This window comes from Anastrepha obliqua, chromosome 4 (assembly GCF_027943255.1).
Source record: "Anastrepha obliqua isolate idAnaObli1 chromosome 4, idAnaObli1_1.0, whole genome shotgun sequence".
Lineage (NCBI taxonomy): Eukaryota > Metazoa > Arthropoda > Insecta > Diptera > Tephritidae > Anastrepha > Anastrepha obliqua.
This window is the reverse complement of record NC_072895.1, coordinates 51,623,104-51,640,044: the sequence shown is the minus strand read 5'-3', so window position 1 is coordinate 51,640,044 and position 16,941 is coordinate 51,623,104. Positions and strand designations below refer to the sequence as shown.

General features: G+C 38.8%; 1 protein-coding gene across 1 annotated transcript in view; it reads left to right on the top strand.

Moving 5' to 3' along the window:
• The window catches only part of LOC129245795 (mucin-2), a 74,135-nt gene that overhangs the window by 55,773 nt on the left and 1,421 nt on the right, over window positions 1-16,941 (top strand). Inside the window, exons 4-6 of the mRNA XM_054884187.1 lie at window positions 12,667-16,310; window positions 16,377-16,547; window positions 16,614-16,885. Of these exons, the coding sequence (XP_054740162.1) occupies window positions 12,675-16,310; window positions 16,377-16,547; window positions 16,614-16,885 (4,079 nt within the window). The 5' untranslated portion in view covers window positions 12,667-12,674. The remainder of the gene's footprint in view (window positions 1-12,666; window positions 16,311-16,376; window positions 16,548-16,613; window positions 16,886-16,941) is intronic.

Below are 16,941 nucleotides of genomic sequence, written 5' to 3'. Positions count from 1 at the left end.
AATCTAGCTATGTTAAAAAAGTGCGTGTAGCGTAGTACACACAACAGAAGTGAAACTTGCAAGGCAAACCAAGAAACAGGGAGAGACCCGAGAGAGAATGAGAAAGAGAGAGAGAGAGAAAGAATATATATCTAAATAAATTCACAACATTTGCAGAGAATACAAAAAGACGAAATTTACAAAAAACAGAGAAATGGGTCGACCGCTGTAGGTAAGCGGCGGACACAAACCGTGGCAACAACTCGCACTACTCCGAGCCTATCACCTACACAAATGCAGGGGTTCCAGGACCGCAGCAACAACACAAATTACCGCAAGGCAATACCAATAAATTCCGACGCCGAATGGATAGCACAAGCACTAGCCAGGAAACGGAAACAAGCGCCAAAAAGTAGGCACCAAAACAAACGCCACAAAAATTGGGACCAAAAAACGCGCCAAATAGTAGGCACCAAGGAAATATTACCCCAAAAGTAGGCACCATAAATATATTTTTTTTTACAAGTTGGTACCAACAAACAAGTGCTTAAAAGTAGGCAGTGTTATTTCTCACTAGAAATTAGTAACCACAAGGAAAAACTCAGGAAAATAGCCTAAAGTGTATCTAAGATATATATAATATAAGGAATAGCTCTCTCTCTCCTTTTCCTCTACGTTACATCTTTTTCTCTCTCGCGGAACGAAAATGCCCAAAACGTTGCATGGCCTTGGAATTTTACTCTCCATTCTTGCTCGTCCATCGACGCCTAAGAAGTTTCACTTCAGTAATATGTATTTCCACTCATAAGGCATTGGATTCCAACTGGTAGCACTAGTAACCAAATGGTCCTTGTGTGAGCAGGCAAATGAAATATATACTAGTTTTCCATGTAAAATAAATAAGCTCTTGTTGGCAAGTAAAGAGTTAAAGTGACTCATAAGATTACTCTTGAAGATTGCTTTCCGTGCAAAAGGGCCTATAATAAAACGTAAAATTGTTAAATTTTACTAGTTTAAGTTAGGTTAAGCTAGAATGGTTGCCCAGATAATGGACACACTTAGACGAAGAAATCGAATTCATCCTTTGTGATACCATTGCAAGGGAAGTAAGATTAATGAAACCGATAGAATGAAAGAAGGGAAAGGAGGGGGTGGGGGGAAGGAGAGGGTTGAGTCACAAATACGAACGATGACTGAGTTACAGTGGTGTTAACCGCTTTATGCTGCTGATGAAGTTCATCAGATTTTTAATGTCCCGGCCAACCTCTGCGAAATCTAACAAATTTTAATCAATATTTAAAAATCTTTATTCAGAATTTTTCAATTTTATAGCATATTGGATTTTGGCACATATTGGAACTTGGCATGTACGAAGTAGCTCAAAACTTGTGTTAATTTTTACAATAACATTTTGTTTTTTTTTTTTTGCTTGTGCATTTTCTCTAGATAAAAAACTTCGTGCATTACTTGCATAATAAAGGGTATTTCAAAAGTGACGTTTAGATGCCAGTAGTGAATAATTCCTTTCTATCATCTTTTACATTTGTCAAGTAGACAGATGTGCAATTTTATACGATAGAACAACTCGTTAAAAGTATGGAAACTTATCATGAAAATGAAAAACATATCGTAAAATTCGTAATTTTTTTGGTAGAAATAATCGTCTGAATCAGACGAGAAGGTACTCCAAAGTTCGAGAAAAAGTTTTAAGAAATTGGTTCTGTGGAAGATAGAAAAAGGAGTGGCAGACCAAAAACTGTACATTCTGAAGGGAATATTGCTGCTGTATCATTACTGAGTAGTATCGCTGACCTACCTTCAACATCGATAACTCAACGTTCTCAACAATTAGGGATTCATGAGTCGACTATTGAGTGGATTTTACCTCTAGGCGAACTCATGTTGGGCATTTAAGTTACGGAATTTTTCACATATAACTGTTAAGATACTTATTTTGAATAACAATAATACAACCTGAAATAATATTATAATATAAATTAAAACAATAATTACGCGCGTTCTTTGAAAGACCCTTTATTGTAAATATCAAAATTTAATTAGCTACGAAACTGTGTACACTAAAAATTTTTAACAAAAAATGTGAAGTTTTGATGAAAATTTGTTAAATTCTTTTAAATTTTGTACAAAATTTGAAGCTTTGAATTATAAACTTTTGGTGTAACTATATTTTTATAAAAAAAATAAATTTAAAAAAATTATTGAAGCTTGACAATATGCCATTCTACTATTATTTTTATCACCACTGCACATGCAAGTATGTATGTATGTATGTAGCAAATCATTAAAAGCCTTTTGCAAATGAAAGAATTTCTCCATCTATTTTACTTTACACTCTGGTCAGGTTTAATAGGAAAATATCATAATAGACAAAATACTTCATTAACCGAGTTATGATTGGGTGGCAATTGAATTTTTTTTTTTTTAATATTTACGAATATGTGAAAAATGTTAATTACTAATTTGTGGCTAATTCGAAATGCGGCGCAAATAGACTAGAAATAAATTGGTCGATTTTTCTTCTTTTTTTTCAAACAGCCTTTGTCAAAGTATTTCGTATTTTCTGTTGCGAAAATACTCTATTAGCGAATAGTTAGTAAAATAATTTTCAATTAATATTTTCCAACATTTTAATTTTTTGTTCACTACAATTATTACAATATTTTATTGTTGGTTCATTGAATAAGCAACAATTGCAATTGTCAATTTCTTTAACTTCATTCTCTCACTCATTGCACTTGTCATTAGGAGCTTTCAATACCTTTCAAAGCAAACTTACATATAAAAGTGTGCATGCACTTGAACTTATGTGTCTCTTCATATGCACGAGTATGTCTATAAAATAATAATTGCCGTCTAAATACTTAACGAGCAATTGCGGCCCGCGTCCATTGTCTAGCTGTCTGGTCATCTGAATACGAATAAATGCTTATAAATACATCTGATATAATAAAAAGTTCATAGAAAAACCTGAAGCACTTTTTGTATGCATGTATACGAACTCCATTAAAAAAGCTTGCAAGATAAAAATTAAATCATATTTGTGAAAGATTAACATGAAAAGGGCTGAGCGGCAATTTCAGGAAACTTTCCTTTTCACTTTTGTTAAGTGTAGAAATCATAATGATGACGCTTTTAATGGCACTTATTGGTCAGTAAGTTGATATCAAATTATTTACTATGTACAAGTATGTATGCTTGAATTACTATGTACATTAAGTTGGTACATTTTTATGGTAAAAAATGTTTTTTTTTGTTTGTTAACTACAAACAAATATTTAATGTTACGTAAACAATTGTTGTACCAATTACACTGGTTTCCAAATTTTTAATAATTATTTACCCAAGAGCCAGACCCTCCAATTCTTATGGAAAATCGACAGCTGAGTGCGACAATTCACATAATCGTTAAGAAAACAGGTAGATAAAATAAATTTATAATATCTGAAGAACAAATTTTATCATTTAAAACAAGTGGAAACTCAATTTAAAGTTAATTAAATTTCATATCATTTGTATATATCCCATAGTTGGTTAGAATCAAATGTTCTCATTATACATATAATATTTACAAAATTAAGCAAAAAAGTTTTTCTTTTTCTAAATTTGAAAATTTTTGATTTATATTGTAAGAATGTATAAAAAAAACGATTATATTATAGAAAACAATTTTTTTATTCGTTTCTTAAGCCCAATATATCTAGAAAGTATGTAAAATATACACACAAAAAAACCTCAAATAAAAGTTATTCAATAACGCAACAACATTTTTACAAAATTTATTCATGATAGCAGGAGTGATGGTATCAGACTTTAATTATGAACTGACAAAATCCCTTGAAAATTCCATATCTATATGATAAAGCTGGTTTTGGATATTCGGACTCGGCGACAGATTTCGCATAGGAGTTGGATGGTTCTTGTTTTGTTTTGTTTCTAATGCTATTAGCCCACTTGTTTAAATCTGATTAGGGTGGAGCAGAAAGTGAGTTTTGAATAGGCGTAAAATAACCAAAAGTAGAGAATGAAAACTCAAGTAAAGCTCACACTTGCAGCTTTTTTTTATTGGCAAAAAGTAATACATACATTTTTCTATTAAACATGGAAAACTAAAAACTTGCAACAGTTAGAAACAGAGATAGAGATAGAGATAGAGATAGAGATAGAGATAGAGATAGAGATAGAGATAGAGATAGAGATAGAGATAGAGATAGAGATAGAGATAGAGATAGAGATAGAGATAGAGATAGATAAACGTAGAGAAACTTGTTGAATTTCGACCACTCAGCGAGCACTAGTATTTCCAAACAACCGATCCGTCTCAGACCTATAAAAAATTTATTTAATTTCATAATTGATTGAACGACTGAACTCCAGTGCCAAACACATATCGAGTGGTCGAACATTATGAAAATTGCTGAAAAACTTAATATTTCGAGAATGTTTGCTTACAGTAGGATCAATCGTTTTTCCCAAACGTCTGAAGTAACCGACAGAAAAAGAAGTGGTCGTCCTCGCGTGGTTCGAACCAGTGGAGCCATAAAAGCCGTTCGAGAAAGAATTCGCAGAAATCCCCTTGGAAAGCAGAAAATCATGTCCAGGGAAATGAATGTTTCAACCAGATCCATGTCAATACTAATTAGAGATGATCTCCACATGGAAGCCTTTCGTCGTTCAACTGGACATCTTTTGACAACGCGCTTTAAGAAAATGAGACTCGACAGATGCAAGCAGCTTCTTCGAGGGCACACTGCCAACAGTCATGAAAACATTCGTTCCACAGACGAGTAAATTTTCATTGTTGAAGAAGTTTTTAATAAATAAAACGACTAAATCTATGCTGAAACTTCTAAAGACACGAAAAATATTACACCAAGGCTTCAGCGGGGCCACCATCCAGCCTCCGTAATGGTTTGGTGAGGACTGTCTTTTAAAGGCGTTACATGTCTTCATTTCTGCGAAAAAGGAGTTAGGACCTGCCAAAAGATGTCTTAAAAGGGCAGCATTTGAGCAGTACTCTCTTCAATGGAGAGAGTTGGATCTTCCAGCAATACTGGACTCAAGCCCATAAGGCAAAAACTACCCAGCAGTAGCTAAAAACCAATATTCCTGGGTTCATAGCCGCAGAAGATTGGCCGCCTGGAAGTCTTAATCTGAATCCATTGAACTACAGTTTGTGATCAGCATTAGAAAACATAACCTGTCGGAGACATCACAGAAATTTGGAAAGTCTTAAGCAAAACAAAATTGTAATACTTACATGATTAAATAAAACTAACTTAAATAAAAAAAAGTATTACAATTTCATATCTGTAACGGACTTAACTTGTAACAGAACTTATGGCAGGACTAAGTATATATGTATGACAACTCTTTCACACACTGCCATCTGAATAACCCTAAATGTCTGATACCTTGGCTCAAGTTGTCTAACTCCACTATCGTCCTGGGAGCATATACTAGTATACGCTCGTATTGTTCTTTCCCCATTTTCTGCTTGACTCACCAACCTACAACGGTGCTCGCTCTCTTATTAAATTTGTAAATATTTAGCTTCAAATGTCGTTTCTTCACATAAATAAGTAAGCGGCGCAAATTTTTTGTTCATGACTAGCAGGTAGCAACGCAGGTAATGTCCTTACATATATACTCATATATATATATATATATTTCTAGTAGGCTCTCAGAATCCTCAAATCCCGCAGTTATAGTCATACTAGGCTCTACTGAACCACCCTAATGAACGTATTTATGTATTAAAACTATATCAATTTCGCGTGGATAAAATGAGTAAAATAAGAAAAACTCCCTTCTACTTTAATAATTCCATTTTCCACTTTTATGCCTTTTGTCTTTCGAAGCACTTTGTTATCTTGACAAACTAAAGCTGTTTTTTGCGTGCAAAAAATACACAACAGCAATGATTTAACCTGAAGAAATTCAACAACTTGTGCTTTCATTTAACCCATATCTTGACTGCATTTGGTATCATATATACATACGTATGTATATGTGCATGTGTATCTCATTCCCCTAAGCATATCCGCTTACTGCATATACCAATAGTTTTCAGGCGCTTTTGTTGTTCTTGCATGCATGCTGTTACAAAAAGTATGCGCTTATATGCATAACAGGCAGCAAAATGAAATGAAATGAAATTGCACACGAGTAATTCAGTGGAAAAGTGAAAATGAAAGTGACCAGCTAGCCGCGCAGCCAGCTGGGCAGTGAAGTAGCCAAGCGAGCAGCAAGACAATCAGCCAGCCATGCAGCCATGCAGCACACAAACCATTTTGAAGTTGCGCACACGGCGACTTAACTTTAAAGTTGACTTTTGTTGTTGGTGTTACTTGGTTTTGTTTTTTTTTTTGTTAACTTACTCCAAGTTGTTGTCTCGTTACAATTCAATGACCACTAACTTCACGATGCTCAAGATATTCATACCTGTACAGATACGGGGTATACTCACATTTTCGCTGCCTTTCTCAGTTGCCCATCGCAGTAGCAAAGAGCAGTCGAAGCACTGGTACTCGTACATACCACATGTACATATATACAATATGAAGCTGCAGTTACAATCACCACTCAGTTACAATCATGTGCATATTAGACACGCCAACAATATCAGCAACATCACATTAGCAACACCAGCAACAATACGTGCAATATTGAAAACATTGGCGTTATTAGCCTTGGTTGCACATAAATCCATCAATGCTAAGCAGTTTTTTGCACTTTTCCGTTTTCAATTATTTGTCTATTGTTCGCTACTACATAAACAAGTTTTACTCATTTCATTTTAATTAAATTGGAATTAAATTGGAAAATTATTGTAAATACTCGTATATGCAAATCTAAAAAAAATTCAAGTTTACAGTTAATGAAATAATTTTATGTGTATGACTTTGTGTAAGTAACTACTTCAGAGTTTGTTAACTTGTGGCAAAAAGAAAAAAAATTACTTCAACTACACTTTACTACTCATTTCAGTAGAAAGACCATTGTCGGAAAAAAGTAACTAGTGCGATTATGATAAAAATTAAAACTAAACAAATACGCCTGTTTGATAGAATAAAATGGCACTTGGCCTGCTTAACCGCGTGGGTGACTAGCAATTGGTTGGCCCTAAGTTCAATGCTTACTGATGACACGAAAAATCGGATGATAGGAAAAGGGTTTTTTAACCCACCGTTGGACAACTTTTTCACAACCTTCGGATGGGCACACGGGTGTGGCCTTTTTTCGACCTGTTCGAGGATACTTTTTTAAAAGTTATATCCATAAATTGATAGAAAATAAAATTTTAGGAAGCTACCTGGAAGCTCAAGTCGTTAGCTATAGTAGAAATATGTTAAATTCACGTACAAAGTCGAAAAATGTCTGGCCGGACCTGAGTGCCAAACGGAAGGTTAATATGTATCTTCTCAGCAAGCAATGCCAAGCCTCCAAGAGCATTTTTATCATTGGAATTTCATTTAATTCGGCTGAAATCAAAAAGTAATAAATATATTTTTTTGTTGAAAGAAGAAAACCTTGACATCAGGTATGGACAAGTGGAAAATTTTATTCAAATGTCTTCTTTTTTTTAATCCAATTATTTATTGCAAATTGTTTTCTAACATACAGCAATATTTGTACTTAAAATCAGGACTTTATACTAGACATGCATGGAAAGCACCCAGTAGTACAACCATTTCTAGACCTTAGCTTATTAGCATAATAAATCCGTTGTTGACTTCCTCTTCAGTCTGTTTTGAGGAGATGGGATTGAGAGTTATTTCTGCAATTAAAAGTTTGGGTGCGATTAGAGTCATATATGATGTGATGTGGCAAGCTTTTTTATTTCTTCAGTTATTGTGAGAAATTCGAGATCACGATGAATTTGGGCATTTGTGATGTAATATGGTGCATTTGTAAACATTCCAAGAAATCGTTGGAGTATTTCGCTGTTAGAATTGACTGCAGTACCACAAAACTCTATGCCGTGTGTCCATATTGGTTTTATGGCTGTATAGAGTGAGAGCTTATTTTTGAGAGAATCATGAAAATTTCGATTAAGTAGCTAGTATAGATTTCGGAGTTTGATTCGAAGTGCCTTACGTTTAGTGAACATATTGTTTCCCATGTCAGTTTGCTGTCCAGGTGCATACTAAATATTTCGTAACATTATTTTGTGTTATGATTACTTGATTGAGGGTAAAAGTTACTTCAACTGATTTTGTCTCATGGGACTTCAATCTCCAATCTTTTAACCATTGAGTTAAATCATCAAGTCCTGTTTGGAGTTTAAGTGAAGCCTTCTGGTGGTTAGAAGAAATTGCAAGAACAGCGGTTTCATTTGCAAAAGTTCCGATGATAGTCTCCTCAGTGACTGATAAATCGTGGGTGTAGAGTAAGTATAGGATTGAGCCCATTATACTGTCCTGCCTGGGTTACATCAGGTAAGCTTTCATTCACATGAACGGCTGGTTTTACAGCATGTCACGAGGTAGTTTCATGTAATGACATTACCAGCCATATTAGCCATTTGACTTTTACTAGTACCAGATTGAAATTAATTTTTTTGTTCAACATGTGTATCATATTCATTTAATTTTGTTTTTGAATAACTTTTTTATTAAATATTTAATTCATCTAAAACTCACCAGAAAGGACCTGAGAGTACTGGTAGGTGTAATCACAGGGCACAACGCCTGTGGCCAGCATATGGCTGCCATGGGTGTCGCCGACAGTCGGATATGCCTGCCTTGATGATGACGACACTGCAAAGCATTTTCTCTGTAGCTGTTCGGCGTTTTCCAGAATCAGACTTAGATTATTGGGTTGCGATATATGTACTGAGTATGGATAAAGTTTATACTCTTCCTCTTCCGAATCTCTTAAGATTCATCAATGAATCCAAGTGATTTGTGGAAGAGTGACCTCAAACTAATTTTTCCGTCTTACCGCCCACATTTTTTCTTTCTTATCTATCTATTCTTTCTACTGAAATCTGTAGGGGTGTAGTACAATGGTCTTCCTGACTGAGTGCTTGGACTTGTCCAACCCCCCACAAATCTAATCTAATCTAATCTACCTCCCGTATCTGTGATGATACCGGTAATGGATACTATCTTTATTTCTATAAGAGAAGTTGTTTCTTTTTTTTAAACTGAACCTGAAGGTCAACGTTTCTATGCTCATAATTTTGTTGTGATCCTAGAAATAACGAACCGAATTGTGAAAGAACACCAAGAGATTTTCAACCAAGGCAATACGCCGGCTCATTCCGCTTTGTCCGTCTAGTAATTTCTAGCAAACCAGTACTATATCATCCTCTTATTCAACATATCTTGCACCATTAGAATGGTATCAGTTCGCCTCTAAAACAAACAGGAAAAACCGACTTTGATAAGAAGTCAAAACATCGAACTCAAGACTACAACGGAACGACTTCTAATGCATCGCAGAATATTATTAACATCAGGAGGAGTGCATGCTCACGATATATACTTTTCGGACAATTTCTACTGGAATGCTACTGAAGTGATCTCCCTGGTGATACACCCGCTATAAACTAAACTGGTTTTCTCAAAAGAAAGTCTCCTTGGCTGCCACGGAACTCACAGATCAGTCGTTTATACAAATTAGGCGCCAAAATTAATGGAAACAAAAGCATGCCTTCCCCTTTACAACCTTACATGTGTAACGCTCGGCAGTTGCTTGCATAACTCGCCATTTTCTTACGCTACCATTAACTTCATCAACAATGAACCTGAACTTGAACAGCTGCAAAATGCCTTTTACCGCGAATTATGCCATAAGCGAAACAATTTCGTCGAAACTTATCTCTATCAAACAGCCGGTGCAATCGAGATTCAATGTTGAATGTCAAGGAAATTATGGCATTTTTTTTCTTTTCAATTTTCAATGGGAAAAGCGGATATTAAAGAGTTAGTAAAAAAATCAATTATAGATCATTCCGATTGCTAGCGCAAAAATAATACCAACATTAAAATACCAACAAACAAAAACAAAGCCATTCGGTAAATGGCGTAAAGTATTGGAGGGAATACACAAAATATATAAATTTAGGAAAGAGGCAGTCAAGTGTTGAAACAATAAACTAAGTCATAGCAATAAGGAAATCAAATATTGCCAATACGAAATGCAGAAAAAGTCATTTGCTTCTACGACTGCGACGATTAGAGCATACAAATTAAATTATAGATTCGTGCAGGAGTGCTACAAGGTACCGCAAAATGCACGAAAAAGTGTACATAAATACATACACACACATGGTTGAAAAGACTCAGGCAGCTTTTTTATTACGAGACTGGAAACACGTGTATAATTTGTAAAATCACTGTCTTGCCGCCGATGGATAATTATGGCGCATAATACAAAAAATAACTCAGCCGGTATAGCATTGCTTGAAATGCCGCTTTCATGTATTAGCAGGAATTGGGTATCAAAGTTAAAGCAAAAGCAAGCACATTTGAAATACACCGCAACTGATCCTTGACAAATTAGCGGGCGGCGGTTGTAGAAATAAAAAGAAATGAAATGTATTGCGATTTAATATTTGATTACTGTAATGTATTAAATAGCCGTCTTAACTTCCTAGTTCAAATTGAGTTGTAGACCACGAGGGTGGGTTAAAAAGTTTGCGACGCAAAGGGACCGGAGAAGGAATGGCACATTTTTTTATACTACTGGGCGTTTAAATATAATGAGGAGAAGATATCGACTATGAAGAAAATAGAGTTTCGTGCCGAGATTACGTTTTTCCTTAAGAAAGGAGAAATACCGCAGGTTATTATCGTAATCGCTTAATGCTTAAATATATATATTATATATTTGCACCTTTTTAATGATTAATAATTAATTATACGGCGGCCGCCGTAGCCGAATGAGTTGGTGAGTGATTACCATTTGGAATTCACAGTGAGAACGTTGGTTCGAATCTCGGTGAAACACCAAAATTAAGAAAAACATTTTTCTAATAGCGGTCGCCCCTCGGCAGGCAATGGCAAACCTCCGAGTGTATTTCTGCCATGAAAAAGCTCTTATAAAAAATATCTGCCGTTCGGAGTCGGCTTGAAATTGTAGGTCCCCCCATTTGTGGAACAACATCAAGACGCACACCACAAATAGAAGGAGGAGCTCGGCAAAACACCCAAAAAGGGTGTACGTGCCATTTATATATAGGTATATATATATATAATTACATAATTTATATAATTAATTATTTGGTTATTTTTAATTACTTTAAATTTATTCAAGCGTTAAAAAATATTTAAATAAAAAATAAAAACTAAAAATAGTCAAACAATTAAAAGTACTTATTTTTTTGAGGAGTGGGGTAGGGTTCAAAATGTTTTCGCACTTACAGCCGAGTGGTGTGGCCAGTAAAAAGGGCCCTCTTCTCCTTCTGGGGAGACTCCCTTCCGAGAACAATGGGGTCCACCATGGTTGTAGCCAACTTCATGCTAGCCTCGTCTTCTTATGACTTTGTCTGTGAGGCTCCGCTTTGTTGTACTGCGTCGAGGTCTTTCTTTTTTCCTCCGTAATACGCCTTTTAGCCGCATTCCAGTTATCCTCGCAAGCATCTTGCCGATCACATAGGTCGGCGCGATGACGGTAATCTTTTCTCTCAGAGCATCTCTTTCTACGAGCCATCTGTCGCAATCAAAGATCGTGTGTTCAACGTCATCGATCGTTGCTTCGTAGTATATGCACCTGGGATCACTTGCATTAGCCGGAAGTACCCGTGTCCCAAGAGGAACTGAGTCGTGGAAGGAAGGGGAGATCTGCTTCAAGATGCTACTATGTCCTACAGGAAATTGCCTCCATAGGCCAAGCTCCTTCAACCTAATAGCACTCTGAGCTGCAATGGATTTAACGTGCAGATCCACGGGAAGTAAGTGGAGAATAACGTTGAGCGCAGCAGTGGGACATGTTCTACAAGCACCAGTGATGCCCACACATGCATTTCTCTGCACTCTCTCTAAGTTTAGTTGTGTTGTAGCCCTTCTAAAGAGCTACTTAGCAAACTAGGCAACCATATGTTAAAATTGGCAGAACCACTAAGTTGTACATCCAAAGTACGACACGTGGATTGAGACCCCATTTTTTGCCGAACATAGATAGACAGGCGTAGAAGACTATACTGGCCTTCTTAACTCGATTTTCTATATGCAGCTTCCAGTGGAGCTTGGGGTCAAGTATTACACCAAGATACCTGGCTTCCGATGCGAGTGTAAGACACTGGTTGTATAGTCGTGGAGGCTTAAAAGGCGGAGGCTTGTATTTCCTGGTGAATAGCATCAACTCCGTTTTGTCAAAGTTGACTCTGAGACCGCAACTGGCAGCCCAACTGCTGAGTGTAGCCAGTGCTTTACACGCAGAAGGTCTCCATCAGCTACCACTTAATTTCCCGAAATTTTTTAACCACCCTAGTAACTCAAACTATGCAGACTAATTACAGTATTTGTAATATACATATATATTTTATCAAAGACAAGGATGTTGTGGCACTCCACCGCTACCTCTAATTAATATATATGCAGAGCCACGATCACGCCAATCGCGTTGTCGTACGTTTCTTTATCAATTATAAGCAGCTAATAACAATTTGTACTCAATTAATACAAACTACCCTTGTTTTCATTCTTTTTCGTTTTACAGACCTAACAATGACTCGAAGGCTACAAATATTTATCACTCCAATCAGCGTGCTTGTCATTTGCGTCTGGGTGTGCTTGCTTGCGCCTGCACATGCCGCTGAAAAATGGTCACGCCAACTAGAACCTACCTCGCCGGGCGTATCGGATTCTTTCGATTGGGTGCCAGTGGCACAACCTGTGGATAGTTCTACTGCCAAAGATCGTTCGGCAAATGCGCGTGTGCTCACCTACTCCCAGGCTTTCCCACCAAATGGACGTTTCGGTGACCTGCACAAACCACATAATCCTCCTGTTTCTCAGCAACAACCGTTCGATTTTCCTTACCAATTTCAACGTTTCGTTAATCCACCACCACGTCCACAAGTTGGTTCACCTTTCGGCGCGCCACCACTAAAACCTGCTGCTCCGGCAGTGTCACTGCAATCTGGTGAACCGACTTCGCAATCGTTCTTCAAGTTTGAGATGCCCTTCCGCACGGACGGTGGCAATCGTGGTGCTTCGGGTCCACCAAGTTCATTGCAGACAGGCTACCAAATTCAGCACACCTTCGGTGGTGGTGCACAAGCAACACTCTTTAGCTCGCCAGTATATAATGATCAACCTGTTTTCCCGCCAGAATTCCACCCGATACCACAAAAACCACTGCAGCAGTCTTTGCAAAAGCCACTGCCGCAACAGAACTTTATCGAGGATAGCTTCCCGACGAAGAATGTTTACCGTGAATCAAAACCCAATCCAACGCAACAATCTCTGCAAAGCGTCACACCCCAAGTTTTCCCGGTAGAGCCCCCAGCAGATCAGTTTTTCGACTTGAATAGGCCATCATCATTCAATTCGCAACTACCATTCCAACAAGCTGATAGTGTGCCAACAGCACCCTTCCAGCAGTCGGCTACTGCACCGACGGCACCTGCTTCAGCCCCTACAAGCAATGGTGGCAACCAACAAGATGTGCAGCTGCTTTATGTACCCTACGATACGCTCTATAATCAGCAGAAGCCCGAGTCACAAGCTTTTGAAGTGAACAAGTATAACATCAACGCCGGTCTACCAACTGTCAATCCATTCCAAATCAATCAGTTTTACACGCAAGACTCCCTCGGTCCACTTGATCAGCAGAACTATTTTACAACTAGCACCACTACCACCAGCACAAGCCGTCCCAAGACGACAACTCTCAAGCCAACCACCATTTTCCAGAATTACGCCAACCCGCAACTAACCACGCCACGGCCAAAGCCAAAGGCACATCAGCCGCCGCTCGCTATGTTTTTGGTACGCAACTCAGCGCGTCCCACACAATCGGATGTGGTGTCTGCTTTACGTCATTCCAACACTATCGCCGTTGTTGATGCGCCTACTAAGAAGATACCTGAGATATTCGTGGGACCTGCTGGTATGTCTACGCCAGATGGTTATATTAAGTTTGATTTGCCTTATTTGTCGCAATTGACACAAACGCGTGAGCTACGTGACATACCCTTCTTCGTAGCGCCACTCAGTTACCGCACACCAAGTGGTTTCAATAAGATTCTCTTGCCCGAACCACATGTTGGCTCAATTGTGATTAATCTTGCAAAGAGCAACAGTATTACACAAGAAGTTATCAGCCAGCCGGCTAAGCCAAGTGTTGTCTACAGCCAAAATGATATCAATCAGTATCAAGCGCCACCACAGCCCACACAGCGTGTGCGTCCACACCGGGTGAAGCAACCATCTACAACAAAGGACTACTATCCAGCAGGTACGCTAAACGAGCCTGTGCACAAAAATCGCGATCAATTCGAAGTCACAACACAGCGCGCTACACTGGCGCCTACGCGCGGCAACAAGTTCAACTACTTTTACAATCAAGATGCCATACAGGAAGTCAGCTCACCGAAGGTCACGAAGCATGATCGTCCTAAGAAGAAGCGTCCACAACACGTGCAACAACAACAACCAATTGAGCAACCCACTTTTACACAGACCATCAATAATCCATATGCCCAATTCCAACCAGCACCCAACCAGATATTTAGCGATGATATTTACAAAGTGCAGCCTAATCGTCCTGCACCCAGCACTTCTACTTCGACCAGTACCACGACCACCACAACTAGCACTACCTCAACAACAGCTGCACCAGCTCATGCATTCTTCACATTCAATCCCAATGGGCAAGTTGAGTTCCCGAGCGCACACGGACCCCTCTACTCTTTTGGCACTATACCAAAAGAACCTGTTGAGGAGCAAGTACCACGCTTCACAACCCGTCCTCCTACCACACCAGAGGAGGAATACCGCATGAAGCAATATTTCCGCCAGCAAGATGCTTTCCGTAATCGTCCACAAATTGTAAATCCCACTAACCCTCCCTTCGAACAAGTGCAATATACGCCTGTGGATTTGGATTATGAGCGTAATCAAAACGTACCAACAACGCACAAGACCACATCGACTACCAAACAACGTGTCACTTTCTATTCACCATCTCAACCAGCGGCATCAGCACCGGAGGATGCATACAATGTAGTACAACAGCCCGATTTCGCGGAGTTGCAGCGAGATAAGGAGATACAAGCCGAATTGAAGCCGCATCGTAAGCAACCTTCAAATCATCGTCCTTTGTACAACCAGAATGAGATTCCCGATAGCACCGTTGAATATGAACCTAATCCGTACCATGTACCTTCAGAACTGCCACCACTCACACCGAATCTGCCGGGACTTGTAAATAATTTAGAAGAGAACGACAAACAAAATGCCGTGGCGGAACTTGCCACTACTACACCAGCACAGCCTGAGAAAGAATTGCCTACACGTCCAACAAGACGTCCAATCAATCGTGTACGCAAGCCTGTTGTTTCTAAGGTTACATCTTCAGTGTCCTATTCCGAGACGGAAACCTCTACACGTCGTCCCATACAACGCGTGCGCCGTCCATTTGGTGCGCGCGCAACAGCCAGCACAACTGCCACACCAGATGGTGAAGAAGAAGCAACATCAACAACTCGCCGTCCATCGTCTGCAGCTCGCAACCCTCTTATACGTAATCCTAATCGCATACGTTATCAACCCACGCCAGAAGAACGCCAAACGTTACGTACGAAGCAGCGTAAGAAGTACGGTGACTCAGGTAAAGATGAAGATTTGGACTACCAACGCGATGTATTGAAACAAAACTACCCAATTATAAAACCACTGTCATCGCGCACGCCATCTAGTCCTACGGCGATACCCAGCTCTTATACAACAAGCACCGGAGCTGAGGCACCAACTTCAGAGACGCAACAAGTTTACACAGTCACGCCCAGCAACACCGTAGAAACGAATGAACAGACTTTCCCAGCCGGCATGTTAGAGCCAATGCAAATTGCACAGCAGTACAGTCAGTATACAAAGGATAATTTCGGACCAGGATACTTCCCGAACCAGGAAGATTTAGGTCCCACCGAGCCGATCATACGCAACGAGATTAATCCAGTCTTTACTACACTGCCAAGCACTATTACTAGCACCACCAGCACAACAACAACAACAACTGAAGAGCCCCAAGTAACCACAAGACGTTCGCCATTTATACGCAGAAATTATCCACGTTTGCGTACCACAACTACAGAAGCTCCTACTACAGCCCCAGCAGAAACAGAGACGAAGACTTCGGTGAGTATTGAGATGAAAGTAGACAATTTAAGATGTAAATAAAATTTGTTTGATATTTTCTTAAAGCTGCGTCCACGCATACCGCCACGTAAAGTGATTAAGGTACGTACACGCACACGTCGTCCACAATATTCAGTCTCTTCAACGCCAAGCCCCGAAGAAGAATCCGAAGTCGAAGAGCCCAAGAATAACTTCCGCAAAATAAACCGCTTTAATCATGATTTATATGAAAATGATGTAAGGCTTGTTATAAGTAATTCAAAGTTCAATGAACTAAAGGCTTATTTTTTTTCTTTCTGAAAGGCTGCACCACCACAAAGACGCCGTCAAAGACCGAGCTTCCAATTGGATGGTCAGGAATCACAATGGTCGCCAGCCTTAAAATTAGGCAGTAATCATCACTTTAAACCATCGAACCCCAAAGACCGTGCAAAAGAAAGTGAGCACAAATTCGAAGAGGAACCGGAAATTGTAACGATTGGCCCTGAAAATGACAAGAAGGCGGACAACTTTGAAGTGAATGTTTCCGCTAGTTTCGGTGAAGTAAAGCCGACAGTTAAGGCGCCAAATTTAAAGTAATTGCATACATTCTTATTATTAGAGTTATATGATCTTAAGCTAATTCTTTCAT